Source organism: Chinchilla lanigera, unplaced genomic scaffold (assembly GCF_000276665.1).
Source record: "Chinchilla lanigera isolate Chin_1 unplaced genomic scaffold, ChiLan1.0 scaffold00064, whole genome shotgun sequence".
NCBI classification, from domain to species: Eukaryota; Metazoa; Chordata; class Mammalia; order Rodentia; family Chinchillidae; genus Chinchilla; species Chinchilla lanigera.
The window spans coordinates 13321147-13335764 of NW_004955465.1; the positions used below are offsets into that span (position 1 = coordinate 13321147).

The 14618-nt window shown below is 50.6% G+C and overlaps 1 protein-coding gene, 3 non-coding genes and 1 pseudogene across 4 annotated transcripts in view; 1 reads left to right on the top strand and 4 right to left on the bottom strand.

Annotated features, from left to right (window-relative positions):
* Positions 1-239: 239 nt before the first annotated feature.
* On the bottom strand, positions 240-312 carry Trnav-aac. Its single transcript has one exon. It is a non-coding gene; the product is annotated as a tRNA-Val (tRNA).
* Positions 313-6308: 5996 nt separating this feature from the next.
* On the bottom strand, positions 6309-6380 carry Trnaq-cug. Its single transcript has one exon. It is a non-coding gene; the product is annotated as a tRNA-Gln (tRNA).
* A 1823-nt stretch (positions 6381-8203) lies between these two features.
* Positions 8204-8275, bottom strand: Trnaq-uug. Its single transcript has one exon. It is a non-coding gene; the product is annotated as a tRNA-Gln (tRNA).
* A 3549-nt stretch (positions 8276-11824) lies between these two features.
* Positions 11825-13050, bottom strand: LOC102005914 (annotated as a pseudogene).
* Positions 13051-13595: 545 nt separating this feature from the next.
* Positions 13596-14618, top strand: part of LOC102006229 (histone H2A type 1-like) — a 2513-nt gene continuing 1490 nt past the window's right edge. Inside the window, exon 1 of the mRNA XM_005399011.2 lies at positions 13596-13601. Within this exon, the coding sequence (XP_005399068.1) occupies positions 13596-13601 (6 nt within the window). The remainder of the gene's footprint in view (positions 13602-14618) is intronic.

Here is a 14618-nt window from a genome sequence, read left to right on the forward strand (position 1 = left end):
GGGGGGGCGGGGGCGGGCAGAGTCTGAGCTGTCACAGAAAGGCGACCTTGGACCTGCCACCTCCGCAGACGTGCTCCTCTGTGGTCGCCTTCCCAGTCCAGACGAACCAACCCAGCGGCTGCGACCCTGTGCCTGACTCTTCCTCTGTCCCCGGACCTGGCTCTGACCTCGCAGTTTCCGCGCTGCTGCCCTTCAGCGACCCCTCTCCTAGGAGAAAAAACAAACAAATCCATACGCCGTGTTTCCGCCCGGTTTCGAACCGGGGACCTTTCGCGTGTTAGGCGAACGTGATAACCACTACACTACGGAAACCGTTAGCTCAAGCACGCACTTTCTCGCCTATCACGCACATCCTCACGGCCCGGGGCGACTCTCTTCCGCTCTCCCGTCCGTGACGTAAACAAGTGCGACCCAGGCGAATTGAGGGAAACTTGATAAACCTGTCTGTACTCTTTAGCACAATCAAATACGTTTCTCAGTAGTTCTTTATAGCATGAAAATAGGTGTAGAGCTAATGCCGAAAATTAGCGTTAATATTCATGAGTCTATAAACTAATTTTTAAAAGGATTTGTCGTCCTTAGGTATGGTTCCCTTATCTGATACTTTTGTAAATACGGAATAATTTTCAAATTTACATTTGTTTTAACTTCTAGTTTTGAACAACAAATAACTCCAATGATTATTCAATGCGGAGGAATTCTTACAAAAATAGAGATTAATGCCCCCAGAAATAAATTAATAAATACGGTTAATCAATAATTTATTAGCAGGAAAACAGGATGAGGTAAAAATTATTTCTAAAAACATCTGAACATAAAACAATATTACATTAGGAGATATACTATGGAAGATTTTGGTTCAAAATATGCAAAATTTTTCAATAAATGAAATAACTCAATATTTATTTATTTATGTATTTATTCGTGGTACTGGGGATTGAACCCAGGGTGTTTACACTAAAATACATTCCCAGTCCTTTAAATTTTTTATTTTGAGAAGAGGGTCTTGCTAACTCATTAATTACCCGGTCTGGGCTGGAATTTGAGATCCTCCTGCTTCAGCTTCCCAATGCTGGGATGGCAGGCGAGTGCCACTGTGCCCACTTTGATCATGCATATTTTTCTGTATATGCTGATTGGATCCATTTTTTTCTACTTATTATATGTTGGGAATATTTTAAATGATTAAACTATTCAATGTTTAAATGCCAATAATGCCAGGTGTGGTGGCACACACCTGTAATCCCAGCATTCAGGAGGCTGAGGCAGGAAGATTGCTGTGAATTCAGCATTCATCACAGATTGCTATGAATCCAGTCTGTAATATATAGATGTAATATATAGATAAAACCCTGTCTCCCCGCTCCGCCCCCCAAAAGCCAATAATTATAATATGAAGTAAAGGTCCGGACTAAATAATCAGTTTAGCAATAAAATATAAAATATTAGCTAAAACTTTAAAATGTGCCAAAGTGACCCCTCCCTATGGATCGCAGGTTAAAGAGCAGAGTCTGGCTGGATGTCCTCCTTGCGGTCTGCGCCCTCCATGCGTTGCCTGCCCGGCCTCCCCCTTGGTGTCGCCCTGGAGGGCAGGGCTTCAACCTTTCCGGACGGCCTGGCTCCTGGGTGTTCCCGCCTGACGCCTGGAGGCCCACAGCGGCTGGGCCGGGACGCGGGTCCTGCGTGGCTCCTCGTGGGCTGGGGCCCCGCGGTTGCGTGGCTCCCCGCGAGCCCAGGCGCAGAAGGGGTGCATGCCCTGTGGACGCCAGCGGGGCGTGGGAAGCCGAGCGGGAGTCCAGCGGGCCGGAGGCCTCTGCAAACCCGTCCTGGAGCGGGCGACCGCGAGGCCCATTCCGCCCACGAGCGCCTCTGCCCCGCGCTGCCCGGGGGCTCCCAGCTCACGAGCTCCGCAGCCTTGGGCCCTTCCTTCTTGTCAGTCTTACTGATCATGAAACGCGCGTGTATTTAGGGTGCGCTGCGAGTCCCAACAGCCCTGCGCACCGCTCCACTCCAGGGCGCAGCCGGGCATTCTGCGGGAAGTCCGGCGCGGTGTGCATTTCCTGCCTTGGCCCCTGGGGTCCTCACGCTGGCCAGACCCCACGTCTACACCGGTCGGTCTTCAACCAGGTTCCTCGCAATTTCCGAGCAAGAAAGCCGCAGCAGGTGGAGAGGCGGGAGAGGAGGTTTGCTGTCTGTCCGGAGCTGCACTGGTCTCATCTTCCAGGGAGGTTGCCTCGGCTCCCACAGGGCTGTTCCCCTGGGGAGTGCTGAGGACCAGCTTGTCTGTGCAGAGCCGTCAGTGATTGATATTAATAAACTGACGTAAAAATAAAATGAACGTAGAGTCTGTCCTAGGCATAAATGACTTGTGGCGAGACTCGCAGCTGGCTTACCAACAGGTTAATCCTTAGGCCAACGGCTTAGCAAAACTGTCTGTGCAGTCCTGGCACTCAAAGCAAGAGAAACACTTCAGCCGAGGACTCGACTTGCCCAAATTTCTTCTAGCTCAGTAGTACTAGTTAGCAGATAATCAGGTTACTAGTTAACCGTGATCTGCTCCTGTGTGATTTTTCCAAAAGTGCTTTGCTCTTGGAATCCTTGAGGCTTGCCTGTGTCAGCTGTTCGCCCCATCCCTTCCTGGCAACCTCCTTTGGGCCACGCACCTAATAAAGGCCAGGGACACAGAGCATCGGGGTCTTAGTCCTTCTGTAACTCTGACCATCCTGGTTCCCCTTGTAACTAAAATATGTATCTTGTCTGTGTTCTATTCTGCCTTCATATCCCTGGGCAGGAGATCGGTGGCCCTAGGCCAGGGCCCTGATACTGGAGCAGGGACAGGAGTGGCCTCAGCATCAGCTTCCAGGAAAGATGCACTGAGGGCGGGGACAGGGTCACAAGCCCGAGTGTGTGACACACGATCCCGAGCAGTACAGTGCTGGGCTCCCAGGCTGCCCAGAAAAGTCTGTGCCAGGTGTCCCCTCCCATGGGTAGGGACAGAGCTGCTCCTGCCTGGTGGCAGGGAGAATGGGCAGTGGGTATGCTGTGAGGAGCCATCCAAGTAAAGCCTGTGGTACCTGGCTGGTGAGTTAGGACCAGACCAGCAGCAGCAGCAATGATCTCAAAAATATTGCTGTTAAACTCTCTCTCTCTTCTGTTGATTTTGTTGTCTTCTGCCCACCATGAACTGTTCTCCTCTGCAAAGCCACTCCTCCCTCAAGCCAGCCCATTATGGACTGAAATCTCTACAAACTGTGAGCAAAATAAACTTTTGCCCCCTTTAACTTTGGGTATTGGGTATTCTATCTCAGCAGTGAGAAGAGTAACTAAAACAGAATTTTGTTCCAGGAAGGTATGTTAGGGTCGTTACTGGGACAGTACCTGGTCATGTGGTCCAGGAGACTTTGCAATGGCTTGTGGGAAGAGTTTGGAAATGTTCAGAGATGCGGGCTGATAAAGCAGCTCTCAAATGCCTTAGACTGTTCTGTATGGGAGATTCTGGCCAGAGTTCAGAATGCCAGAAAGCTTGTAAAGACCAGGCCCAGGAGGTTTCTGTTGGGAAGAAGACTACGTTGGGTATTGGACTCCAGACAATGTGTGTTGTGAGTTGGCAGAAAGTTTGTCTGCATTTTGCTCATGTCCAGAGGCTTTGCCCAAGACTGAGATTAAGGGCCATGGACCAATTAATCTTGTAGAAGAAATTTCAAGGCAGTTGAATGTTGAGGTGTACTGGGGATGCCAACAGGGACCTGGATATCCTGCTTGGTGCTACAAAGCAAGGCCACAAAGAAAAACTCAGAGACAAGCTAAAAGTGAAACTGAGAACTGGGATGGTCAGTGCTTGGGACAGCAAAGACTCCGAACCAGCCGATTCATGGGATTTCTTGGTTGCACAATCTACAGAACAGGGTAGGGAGGCCACGTGTGGTTGCTGGGGATGAGATGCTGATGCAGGCAGGGCTTGTAAAGGAGGGTACAATCGCTTCTCGGCCTTTTGGCTAAGATCAAGTGTAGTAAAGGAGGGTACAAAACATTCCTGCATCCAGAACAGAAGAGACTGGGAACAGGTCATGACTAGAGACTAACTCATTTTTCAAGTAAAATAAACTAAAGTTCAAGGAAAGGAATTTGGGAAGCATCACTTGTCCTCAGGTGCTACGTTGTCTCATATCTGAGCCCCACGTTTCGTGGATTATATCTCTGGTCTCTCCCATGGCCCCTGATGGGGGGAAAATGCTAATCCATGCATCACCCATACTGTTCTAATGAGTCATGAGACTTCAGCCTGACTCACTACTTAAAAAAAGCCAATTGTGGGGTTAACTCTTTACAGCCTGCACTGCCTACAGCCTGTTTTGGGAATAATTAACAGGGAGGACTCAGCAATGGGATGGTTTCCCACAGAGGCACTGGCATGGCTACTGTTGGGGGCTTGTAGCCAAATTATGTTGACAGTCAAGAGCAGAAAGCGCAGCAGAATGATTTAAAACATTGTGAGTTTAGCCAGAAGGGAAACTGCAATAAAGCTGTGGAGTACAAAGATACAGCTGAGGAGATCTTGATTGCTGAGAAGGAACAGGAGCATAGAAAAGATGGCTCGAGAGCACCACAGGAGCAGCAGGACTCCACCTTTTGCAGCATCAAAATTGCAAAAGTGAAGGACTGCTTTGAGGAGAATGCCGCAGAGCGCCATGTTCCAGAATGGGGACAGCATAGAGAATTTGTTCCTCAGAATTGGATTCAGAGTGCTCAGCGACCCAGGCACTTGACTCCTACATCCAAGAGAAGGAAGCCTGGCTACTGCTCTAGCTGGCAGCAGGCCTTGGCATCTGTGGTGCTGGTTTTAGGTGCATGCAGAATGCAATAGTTGTGGGGTTAAGAAAGCTTCCACCCCAATTTCAGAGGGCCTGGGAGGGCAGGCAGTGTGCCCCTGAGAAGGCAGTGTGTGAAGCTGAGAGGGTGAAGCCAAAGATGCTGTGAATACCACAGAAGTCTGGAGAAGCCAGGAATGTGGGTCATCTGAGGAAAACTGCATGGATCGTGTCCGGCCAGTGTGTATGTGGCTGGCATCCATTACACTGTCCCTGTGTGGGGAGCAAGGTGGCCCAGGGCCTGCCTTGGTGTCAGCCGCTTCTCTCCACAGTGCTTCCCACTGTGCCTGGCACATAGCTGTGGTGGTGGCTTTTATTTTTAGCCTTACTGTCCATGTTCTCAGGCCTCTTTAGTCAAGATATGTCCTTGCCCCCGGGGTTTGCATTTGACTGGGTCAGGCTCAGAGGTCACATGAGCCAGCAAGGGACAGCAGCACACAGCCACTGAGTGGTTTGAGGCCCATTATGGAAGAAGGAAGATCACGGAGAATAACTGCGCAGGGTGCGACTGGGGCGGCAGAGGGGTGAGACGATCGTTCAGAGACAGGGAGACAGGGCCTGGTCTGACCTGGGGAAGCCCAGAGGGTGGATTCTCCAAGGAGCAGTGCCAGCAGCTTCCTTAACTTTTAACCGTTCATTCCGGTACCTTCTTGCCAGAGCCTCTGTGGCTTTGCAGTCTTTAACCACACCTTGCGTGGCATGCATGCTTTACGAATTGTCACACTTTTGTGTTCTCACATTCTGTTTTCCAGTGGTCTTCTAAAATGTTTCCTCATACATTTAAGTTGTCCCAGAGAATGTATTTGCCAGGATACGGTACCATTTGAACATTACAAAAACTCTGAACTGTCAATGAATTCTGTCCACTGGGACCCAAAAATAATTTGACACCATTTGAAAATATGCTTTGATAGTTTTATTTAACAGCTGAAAAACATTTGTGAATATTTTTCTGTCTTTTAACTGTATTTCTATTGCATATCTGCGTATACTTTTACCCCAAACTATTAAATGTTTAGGCTTAAAGGCAGTGCTTGCTAGCCTATGTGTAAAAGCGAGACATTACTTTTAGTTACAGCCAATATTTGTATTTTAAGTGCTTTTCTTGTGTTTTGAGCTGGTTTCAAATTTAATACACAGTAGCATGTAATCAATAAATAGTGAACATGTAATTTTGATAAGTACTTGTACATCCTAAGAAAAACAGTATTTTGTTGGAATTATATCCCTAGTGAAAGGGGCAGCCGTTCGCTCTCTGCTTTCAAGTAGGCGCCTAAGTCTGCCGAAAAACAATGTATTGCTATTAATTTTCGCCAACGCCCGGCACGGAGCCAGTGCTTCTGGGATGCCAGGCGAGCCCCAGCCTGTCTGCAGGTAAAAACTTCCTGGGACGGACTGGCAAACCGCAAGCACTTTGTAGAGAAATAAAACGTTCACGTCAGGTCCCACCGAGATTTGAACTCGGATCGCTGGATTCAGAGTCCAGAGTGCTGACCATTACACCATGGGGCCTCACGGAGCACGGCCTTCCCCCAAATTCTTGCTGATCTGATGCCCGCCCCCGCAGGAATCCGACCCGGACTCCCGACCTGGCCACCGCCCCCGACGTCCTCCACAGCAGGCGGAATTCGGCACCGACTTCCAGCGCCAGGACCCCGGCCCGGCCCCTCGCCTCCCGAAACGGTTCAGGAGCGGGGCCTCTGCACAGTGCCCGCGGGCTCACAGCCGCCCCGCACCGCGCCGCCACCGCCGCCGCAGCGCGAGGGCCCGAGGCCCTCCTCTCCCCGCGCGCGTGCGGGTTCGGCTCTGGAGAGCTGTGTCCCACTAGGTGACACCGGGGCTTTCCAGGGCGCAGGTGGAAAGATCTCAGCTTAGTCGCAGAGGAGACGCCGGCGTTTACGGAAACCTGAAGTAAATGCGCTTGGACGGCGAGGCGGCGGGAGCCAGCAGCCCTGGGTGCGACGCAGCGACAGCGGCGGGAGCGGGGCCGTCCCTCGCCAACCGAGAACGAACGAGGGACCCCGCCCCGCGCGCCCTTCGGGGCGCTCACTGGGACCCGCGCGCGGCACACACGTGCACACAGGCGCACACGCGCGCGGATAGCTTCCGCCCACGGTCTCCCCCGCGGCTTCAAGTTCCGCGCGAGTTCCGGAGTCTCCCGCCGGGGGACCCAGCTCCGGCCCGCGGACGGCCGCGCCCCTCACCCGGGGACGCTCCCTGCAGACCCCATCCGGAAAGTCAGAGACGATCCAGCGATTCCAGCCGTCCACCGCGAGGGCAGGAAATGCTCGTCCGCGGGAAGACCCAGGAGCCAAACGCCGGGGACCGGAGAAGGCGATCGGGAGAGAGGCGCGGGAGGCTCCGCAGACGCCCTCAGGCCCGCCGCGCTCCGGAAGCTCCCAGCTGGGCCCGGCCGACCTTGCACCGCGGCGGGAAGGCCGAGCCCGGGCGCAGCCGGCTGCAGGGCCTCGGGCCGCAGGAGCCTCCCTTCCCCGGGGAGAAGCGCGGGGGTCGGATCGCGCCCTGCGCTCCCCACCTGCGCACAGGGACAGCGTCGCAGTCGAGATCCACCCTCGGAGACCTCTGCTTCAGTCTCCAGCAGCGGCTCTGGGTCCTCGAAGGAAAGAGTGAAAACCATGTGGAAGGAAGCAGAAGAGAAAGGTTTGGAACCAGACACGGCCCGAGCTGTCCCTGGCCCGGGGCCGGTGCGCGCGCTCGGCCGTGGGTTTGAACTCCGCAGTGCCCAGGCGCCGTGGGACCGAGACCTGCAAGAGCCGGGCCTGCCCAGAGCAGGTGTCTAGACCGTGCTTGTGCAAGAAGCAATGCACACTAGCTGGAGTGGGCAGGGCCTAGGGTGTGGGGAGCCCAGGTCAGGCGGCCCAGGGAGAAGATCCGAGGGGCTTCGGTGGGCAGCTCTGGACCTCAGCAGAGGAGGGAGACAGGGAGAGAAGGCGAAAGCGAGTGCGCGGCCTAGCGTTAGCTCTTTCTGGGCTGGTGAGTGCCGCGCGGCGTGGCGAGCAGGGCAGGCATGTGCGGCCGGCTGCCGCCCCAGAGCCAGAGCTGCCCAGGAAGGCGAGGACGCTCGCCACGGCTGCAGGCCGCGCGCTCCTGGGTTGCTACCGGCAGAGCAGCACACCTGTCTGCAGTCACAGGACACACAACTGGAGCATTCTTTCAAAAGGAGGGTTTATAAACAGGTGCACACATGCTTGCTTGGAAGCCAGAGGGAGGCGGGGGAAACAGTACACCCCTCGCGGACCGCGCGGGGACGGGGCTGCGGGCGGGCGTGGCCAGAGACGTGCAGGCCTGAAGGGAAAAGTGGAAAAATATGACGAAGGTCCCACCGAGATTTGAACTCGGATCGCTGGATTCAAAGTCCAGAGTGCTAACCATTACACCATGGGGCCGGTGAGCACGCAGGCCTGAGGAGCTTTTCTTGTGACACATGTTCATCCCGCGGCTCTGCCCTCCAACCGGCGTTGACAGTGGTTTCGTTAAACCTGTGCCGCCCCCTAGAGGGGCGTTGGGGAAGGTGCAGGAGCCTCGTCCGCGGCTCGCCCGGCAGGCCCGAGCCCCGCGCGGCGTTGGGGTGTCTCGCAGCAGCGCAGCCCGCTCGCTCCCGAGCCGGCCGCACGACTCTCCTGGCCGCCTGAGCTGGGCGCGGAAGTCGGGGCCCACCCGGCCGGACTCCGTCCTCTTCGCCCGGCTTGTTCTGCGGTCCTGCGAGCCACACCGACCCAGAAACAGGAATTTTGCCTAAATCCTCTCTGTGGGCCACAGCGCCGTGTCCAGCTTTCCGCCACCCCAAACAGTGCGTTAGCGACGCCTGTATGTGCGCATTTGCTGTGTGCCTCAGGGTGGCGTTCGCTCTAACAGCGCTGACCCCGGGGTCTGCAAGAGTGAGAGGAGATGCGAACAAGGCCGAAATGTTGAGTGCACGGCGAGGGGCGAGGAAACGCCCAGTGACACCCTGGGGTCCTACTGCACTGTCCTTCCCTCTGTCCACGGAGCCGCGGTTCGGCGCTTCGCGCTCCTGGTGCCGCGGCGCCTCTTCCCGGGTACCGAAACAGGTCCGAGTGCCCACGGACCTGTCCCTGGTCACACCGCGGTCTCCTCGGCTCGACAAAATCTTTCAAAACTCTTATCCTGTGGGCTTTGTCCACAGAGACGCCGAGAGTCCAGATCAACATATTTGCAGATCTGAACAGTGGTGAACTTGGCAGGTCTGAGGGCGCGCCCCCCGTGAATTCAGTGGTGCAGCTCTCAAATGGGGTTCTGTTCCAGAATTTGACAACAGGACAGAGAAATAAAACTTGGTCAGAATATGAGCAGGTAGCTGGGTGTGGTGGCTCACACTTGTAATCCTAGCATCCGGAGGATGAGACAGGAGGATCCCCACGAGTTCAAGGCCAGCCTTGGCTACAATATTAATAAATCGTTAAGTCAAACGTAAAATGGCATAAAATAAAGTAAAATTGCAATAATCAATGAAGATATGTGCATAGGCATGTATCTGGTAAGCTTAATATCTAGAAAGAAATTCTGGGAGGTGAAGGAAAACGGATTGTCAATGAGATGAGTTATAATTCCTTTACAGAACTATGGGAATGTTCCTTAGTAATCAAGCTATTTTATTTCCTTTGGTTTTTAGCTCACTAAAGCAATTTCTGATCAATAACTTGTGGTCACTTCTCTGTCCAGGCACATTTTCTACTATAGTACAGTGACATCTAGTTTCACGAGACTCTTGTACATTTTGTTATCCTGAATGCACTTCCTTGGATGGAGGCATCATAATCCCACCATACCGGGGATTAGGTTTTCACACAGGAATTTCTGGGAGACCACTCAGGCCGCAGCAGTGCAGGTATGAAAATGGGTATTTGAAGAATCAGTACTTCCTGTTTAAAACGAAAGCTCAAGGAGACGCTACTGAGGAGGAGGCTAAGGGAGAAGGTCAGGCTGGCAGCACCTGGCTTGCTAGGATCCACACAAGGCCCCCAGAATGTGGCAGGGGAGATTTAACCACCAAGCAACCATGCGGGGCCTCTTGGGGGTGCTTAGGGCAGGGCTTTGCCCTCGGATGGATTAATGCCACTCTACGGGCTGGATGGAGGCAGCACCAGGATATTTCTGCACTTCCAGGTCCCAAGCGCACCGCCAAGACCCGGCCTCACCGGACATGGCATGTGCTGGGCCTTGGTTCTGACCCCTGACCTCCAGGACTGTGAGAAAATGAAGCTCTGTTCCTTATGAACTACCAGTGTCAGACATTCTGTGATAGGAGTACAACGGGCCAAGACATTGCTGAAGGCTTTTCAGCCTTAAATTGCACAAAGTACTCAGCTACAGCGGATGAGCAGACTGAACAGGCAGTTCTTGTAGGGAAACGAGATAATATTTTTAAAAATTAGAAAAAAACTTTATATGATAGAAGTTGAGGAATCTAACTAAATATACAAAAATAACAAAACAACAACAACAAAAAAGAATGTACTTTTTTTCTCTATCATATACAAATTTTATTATTCTTTAAAAATGAAACACCTATAGTGATTTGAAAGTTTAAAGCGGTACATACAAGTATAGATGTCAAACACTGAACTGAACTAAGTTCCTCTCATTGGTTGATCAAAAACAGAGAAAAGCCGTTAGTATGAACATAACTAACATTTGAGGTTCTTTCCTAAGTGAGGAGCTCTGAGAGTCCGTGACGCAGTGACTTGTGGTTTTCTGAGGTGCTAATTTGAACACGTACGCGGGGTTCATAACTGTTTTCTCAGCTCGTCCATGCGTCTGGGCAGCCATTGATTCTCTGATTGTGAGTTTGTAGACATTTCATCCGAATAGTCAAATACAACAGTAGTGGAAGGGATCTATAAACAGGGTATGTCTTCTGCAGATGTCAAGGGTGTATTTTACCGAAAAACTATACAAGGAGTTTCAAAAGATCTTTACCCTATTTTTGAAAAAACATTACTTTAGTATCCCCCAGTTCAGGAGGAAAAAAGATAACAGAAGATCCTAGAATTCCCCAAGTTGGTATAAGATATTTTATTGTTGTTTTTCTTGTTTGTTTGTTTTTCTCCGGTACCAGGAACTGAACTCACGACCTTGCACTTGCCAGGCAGGCACTTTTGCCACTGAGCTAAATCCCCAGCCCTATACAATATATTTTAGATAAAGTCAAAGGGCTTAGGCAATATAAGGAAGCTAAACAGTTACAAAGTATGGTTTCGAAGGAACGTTCATGATCTAGGGTCCTTCAGAGAATATTCTATGGCGATAGTTTCTCCCACTTGCAGTCTCTGGCACAGGTTCTCTATTGGAGCGGCAGGAAAGGGCATAGGATACATTTAAGCAGGTTCTAAGAAAGGATTTGTTGTATTCGCTCTATACTTTTTTTTTTTTTAGAAAGTCTCTGATTCTTTTCCTGCTTGCAAGTAGGAGAATTCAAGAAACACAAATCTGTGAAAGGGGCTCCTCTTCCTAGTTGTGAAGCTAGTGTTGGCCCCTTACAGTTGGTGCTGATTGTGCGCCTACGCTTCGGTGGACACTCGGCTGTGCTTTCTTTATTCTTGTTTTGGAGAAAGAGAAAGTTCCACTTTTTATTTTGGGAAACAAGGAGCACTGGTGACGTCCTGCAGGTACAATGTGGAATGATGGGCGAGTGTTAGGTGGGGCTCAGTAGGAGTCGTAGCTGGCTTAGAATCCTGCATCTCTCTTTCACCTGTGCGATTTAGCGCTGTTAGCTCGAGGCCTGGTGCCTGGGCTGTCTCGTGCTTGGAGATTCGCAGTGCACTTGCAGTGGGACACAGAGATCATCAGAACCAGATCCACAGCTGCGGGACTACAGATGCTCACTCCAGACATACTGCTATTTTCTTCTCTGTTAGAATCAGTGTTCGTTTTTAGATTTTATTTTAGCCTTTTTGAGACAGGGTCTCACTATGCAGTTCAGGCTGGCCTCTAACTCACTTTGTAGCCCAGGCTGGCCTCACTCCCAAGGGCTGGGATTACAGGCATGTGTGACCATACCTGACCGTGTTCATTTTTTGTTGGAAAGGAGTGAGAGGAAATCCTTCTTCCAAATTAAAATTGTAAGCATCAGAGGAGCTGATAGATTCCTCCAATTTTTGAGAGCAGTTTTTTTGATTTTCACTTTTGTTTCCTTTAACCTTTGACGTAGACTTAGATTTTCTTCTGTTACCTTTCATTTCTCTTCTTCTTTTTTTTTTTTTTATTTGTAGATCTCTATTGCTACTTTCTTTCAGATTTAGATTTTAAAATGACTTCTTTCATTTTGGCAAATTTTCCTGGTTGAATCAGCTTTGGTGATAAATTAATTTTGTCTTTGTTCCATCGATGGACAGTTTTTTCTTCATCTTTTGGTATGTGCCTGTTTATTACTAGGTCTATATACTTGATTCTTTCCATTTCAAAAGATTGTCTTTCTAAATGACTGGCTTCACAATCACCCAAGGCATCACACTCGCTTAGATTACTAAAACGTTCCTTTATGTGGCAACAAAGCTGCACAGTTCTAGGTAAGACAGTAGCAGCAGACTGAGTTTCACCTGAATCAAAATCAGATCCCACTGTCTCGAGGAACTGAAAGTATTTGCTCTTCTATTTGGAATGATTCTCCTTGTCCTGGGAGGTCCGTTTCTTGCAAAGGAACTTGCCTGGGCAGTATCTTCTGTTTGTTGTGAAGTAAGTTTTGCTTTTCAGGCATATAGCTGACATGCAAGTTAGCAATACTCCTTTCTTAGCTGTAGTGTGATATCTTGGGATTCTCTCACTTTGGAGTTCTCAGCTTCCAAACCTAAAACCAACATTGTGTTGTTGTCTTGGTAATTTTTCAGCAGTGTACAAGTGGTGGTAATTACTCGGCACGGTGCAAGTACAAAGAACCTGCGCTTCCCAGTCTCTGCCAAGGTTTTATGCCTTTTTCATTTTGCTTGCTTCTTTATGTCTTCAGGACTATCCTGAAAGGACTTTCTGGTGCCTTTCCTTGGCCATCTTCTGCCTTGGTCAGTGCTTCTGCAGCTGCTGCCCTCTTCCTCACCTCGCAAGCCTCCAAAAAGCTGTCCCGCTTTGCCTGAGCCCCAAGCTCTAGGCCTGCAGCGCTGTCTCATGGCCCACTACTACTGCAGCCACAACTGACCTTCAAAAACACCTCTGCTTTTTTTCTTTCTGTCTTTTTTTTTTTTTTTTTTTTTTGAGAGAAGGTCTTGCTGTGCAGTGCAGGCTGACCCTGACCTTGAATTCACTTTGTAGCCCAGGCTGGCCTGGGACTCCTGGCAATCCTCTTGCCTCGGCCTCCCAAGTGCTGGGATTACAGGTATGTGACTCCACACTTGGCCTAAGAGTACGATTATTCTCGAAAAGTCTATGTGCACATCTGAAAGGAGGTAATCTGGAAGTGAAAGGTAACTGAATCCCTGCTGGTGGGTGTGAGCTGCTCCCCATTTTGTTAAGAAACAAAATCCTCTGGAGTCTTTTTTTCTATTTCTTCGTGTAAAATGTGCTTCGGCCTATTCCAATAATGCTTACTAAAACATTTCAGGACCTTACATGGCCTTAAAAATGAGATCTTAAAATTAACAAGGTACACAGTGAGCCCAGTTCTGAGGGCAAGATCCTGCTCTCCTGAAGCTGCACGTAGTTACCCTTCAGCTCGAAAAGTGCTCTGTGATGGGTTAAACTATTTCTCACCTGCACGACATGTGGGTTTGTGCATTTTAAATCTGTTAGGGTTGCTATCACAAAATACACTAGGGGGTTTACAATAACAGAAAATTCTCGTCACTTCAGGTGCTGGGAAGTGCAAGGCCTAAGACCCAGCCCATTCCGAGCCGGCTGAGCGGCGGCTCTGCCTCCCCAGTGCAGCTTCCTGCTCTGCTTCCACTTTGTGCAAATGCACGACTTTCACGAGGTTGCTACTACTCTTCCTGATGAGAAGCCCCCAAAGGCTCCGTGAATACCGCCACACTGGGGCTTAGGTTTCCACGTAGGAAACTTGGGACACACAAGCATGCAGCACCAAACAGCGTCTCCATCGAGAACGCCTTACCACCCCTGCTTGCTCAGGTTCCTATAAACGCAGAGGTCCCCTGATGGCCTGGTGCTGGCCGCTGCTGTAAACCCTGCAGCTCCGCGCCTCGCCGCGCAGTCTGATCCTCCCCTGGGATCACAGCGACCACAGCTCCCACGGTGGAAAGGTTCCACTGGTGGGGGTAAAATGGCAGCGAACACTTGTAAAACTCGTCCACTAGCTCCAAATGGAATGTATTTCTGCCGCTTGCTCAGGGAACAAAGAAAACCCTGTTACACTAATTCAGCAAGTAACTCAAGTCGGCTTCGTTGAAACAACCATCCGGAGTTGAAGCTGTACCTATTTGAGAACCTCCCCTGTTGAGTTCTCAGACCACTCTGGTTATCTCGAGGGCGCAGGAACCACAGGGCAGCCCTGGGATTGGGTCTGCTTCACGCCTTTCCTCACTTCCGGTCTGAATCAATTTACTCTGCATGAGCCGGGTGTGGTGGGGAACGCCTGTAATCCCAGCACTCAGGAGGCTGAGGTCGGACGATTGTTGAGAGTTCGAGACCAGCCTGGACTAATCAGTGAGCTCAAAGCCAGCTTGAACTGCATAGAGACACTGTCTCAAAAAGACAGCAACAACAACAAACAAAAAAAAAAACCAAAAAACTTACTCTGCCTGGAGGCTGTTCCGTGCTCTCCTTGCT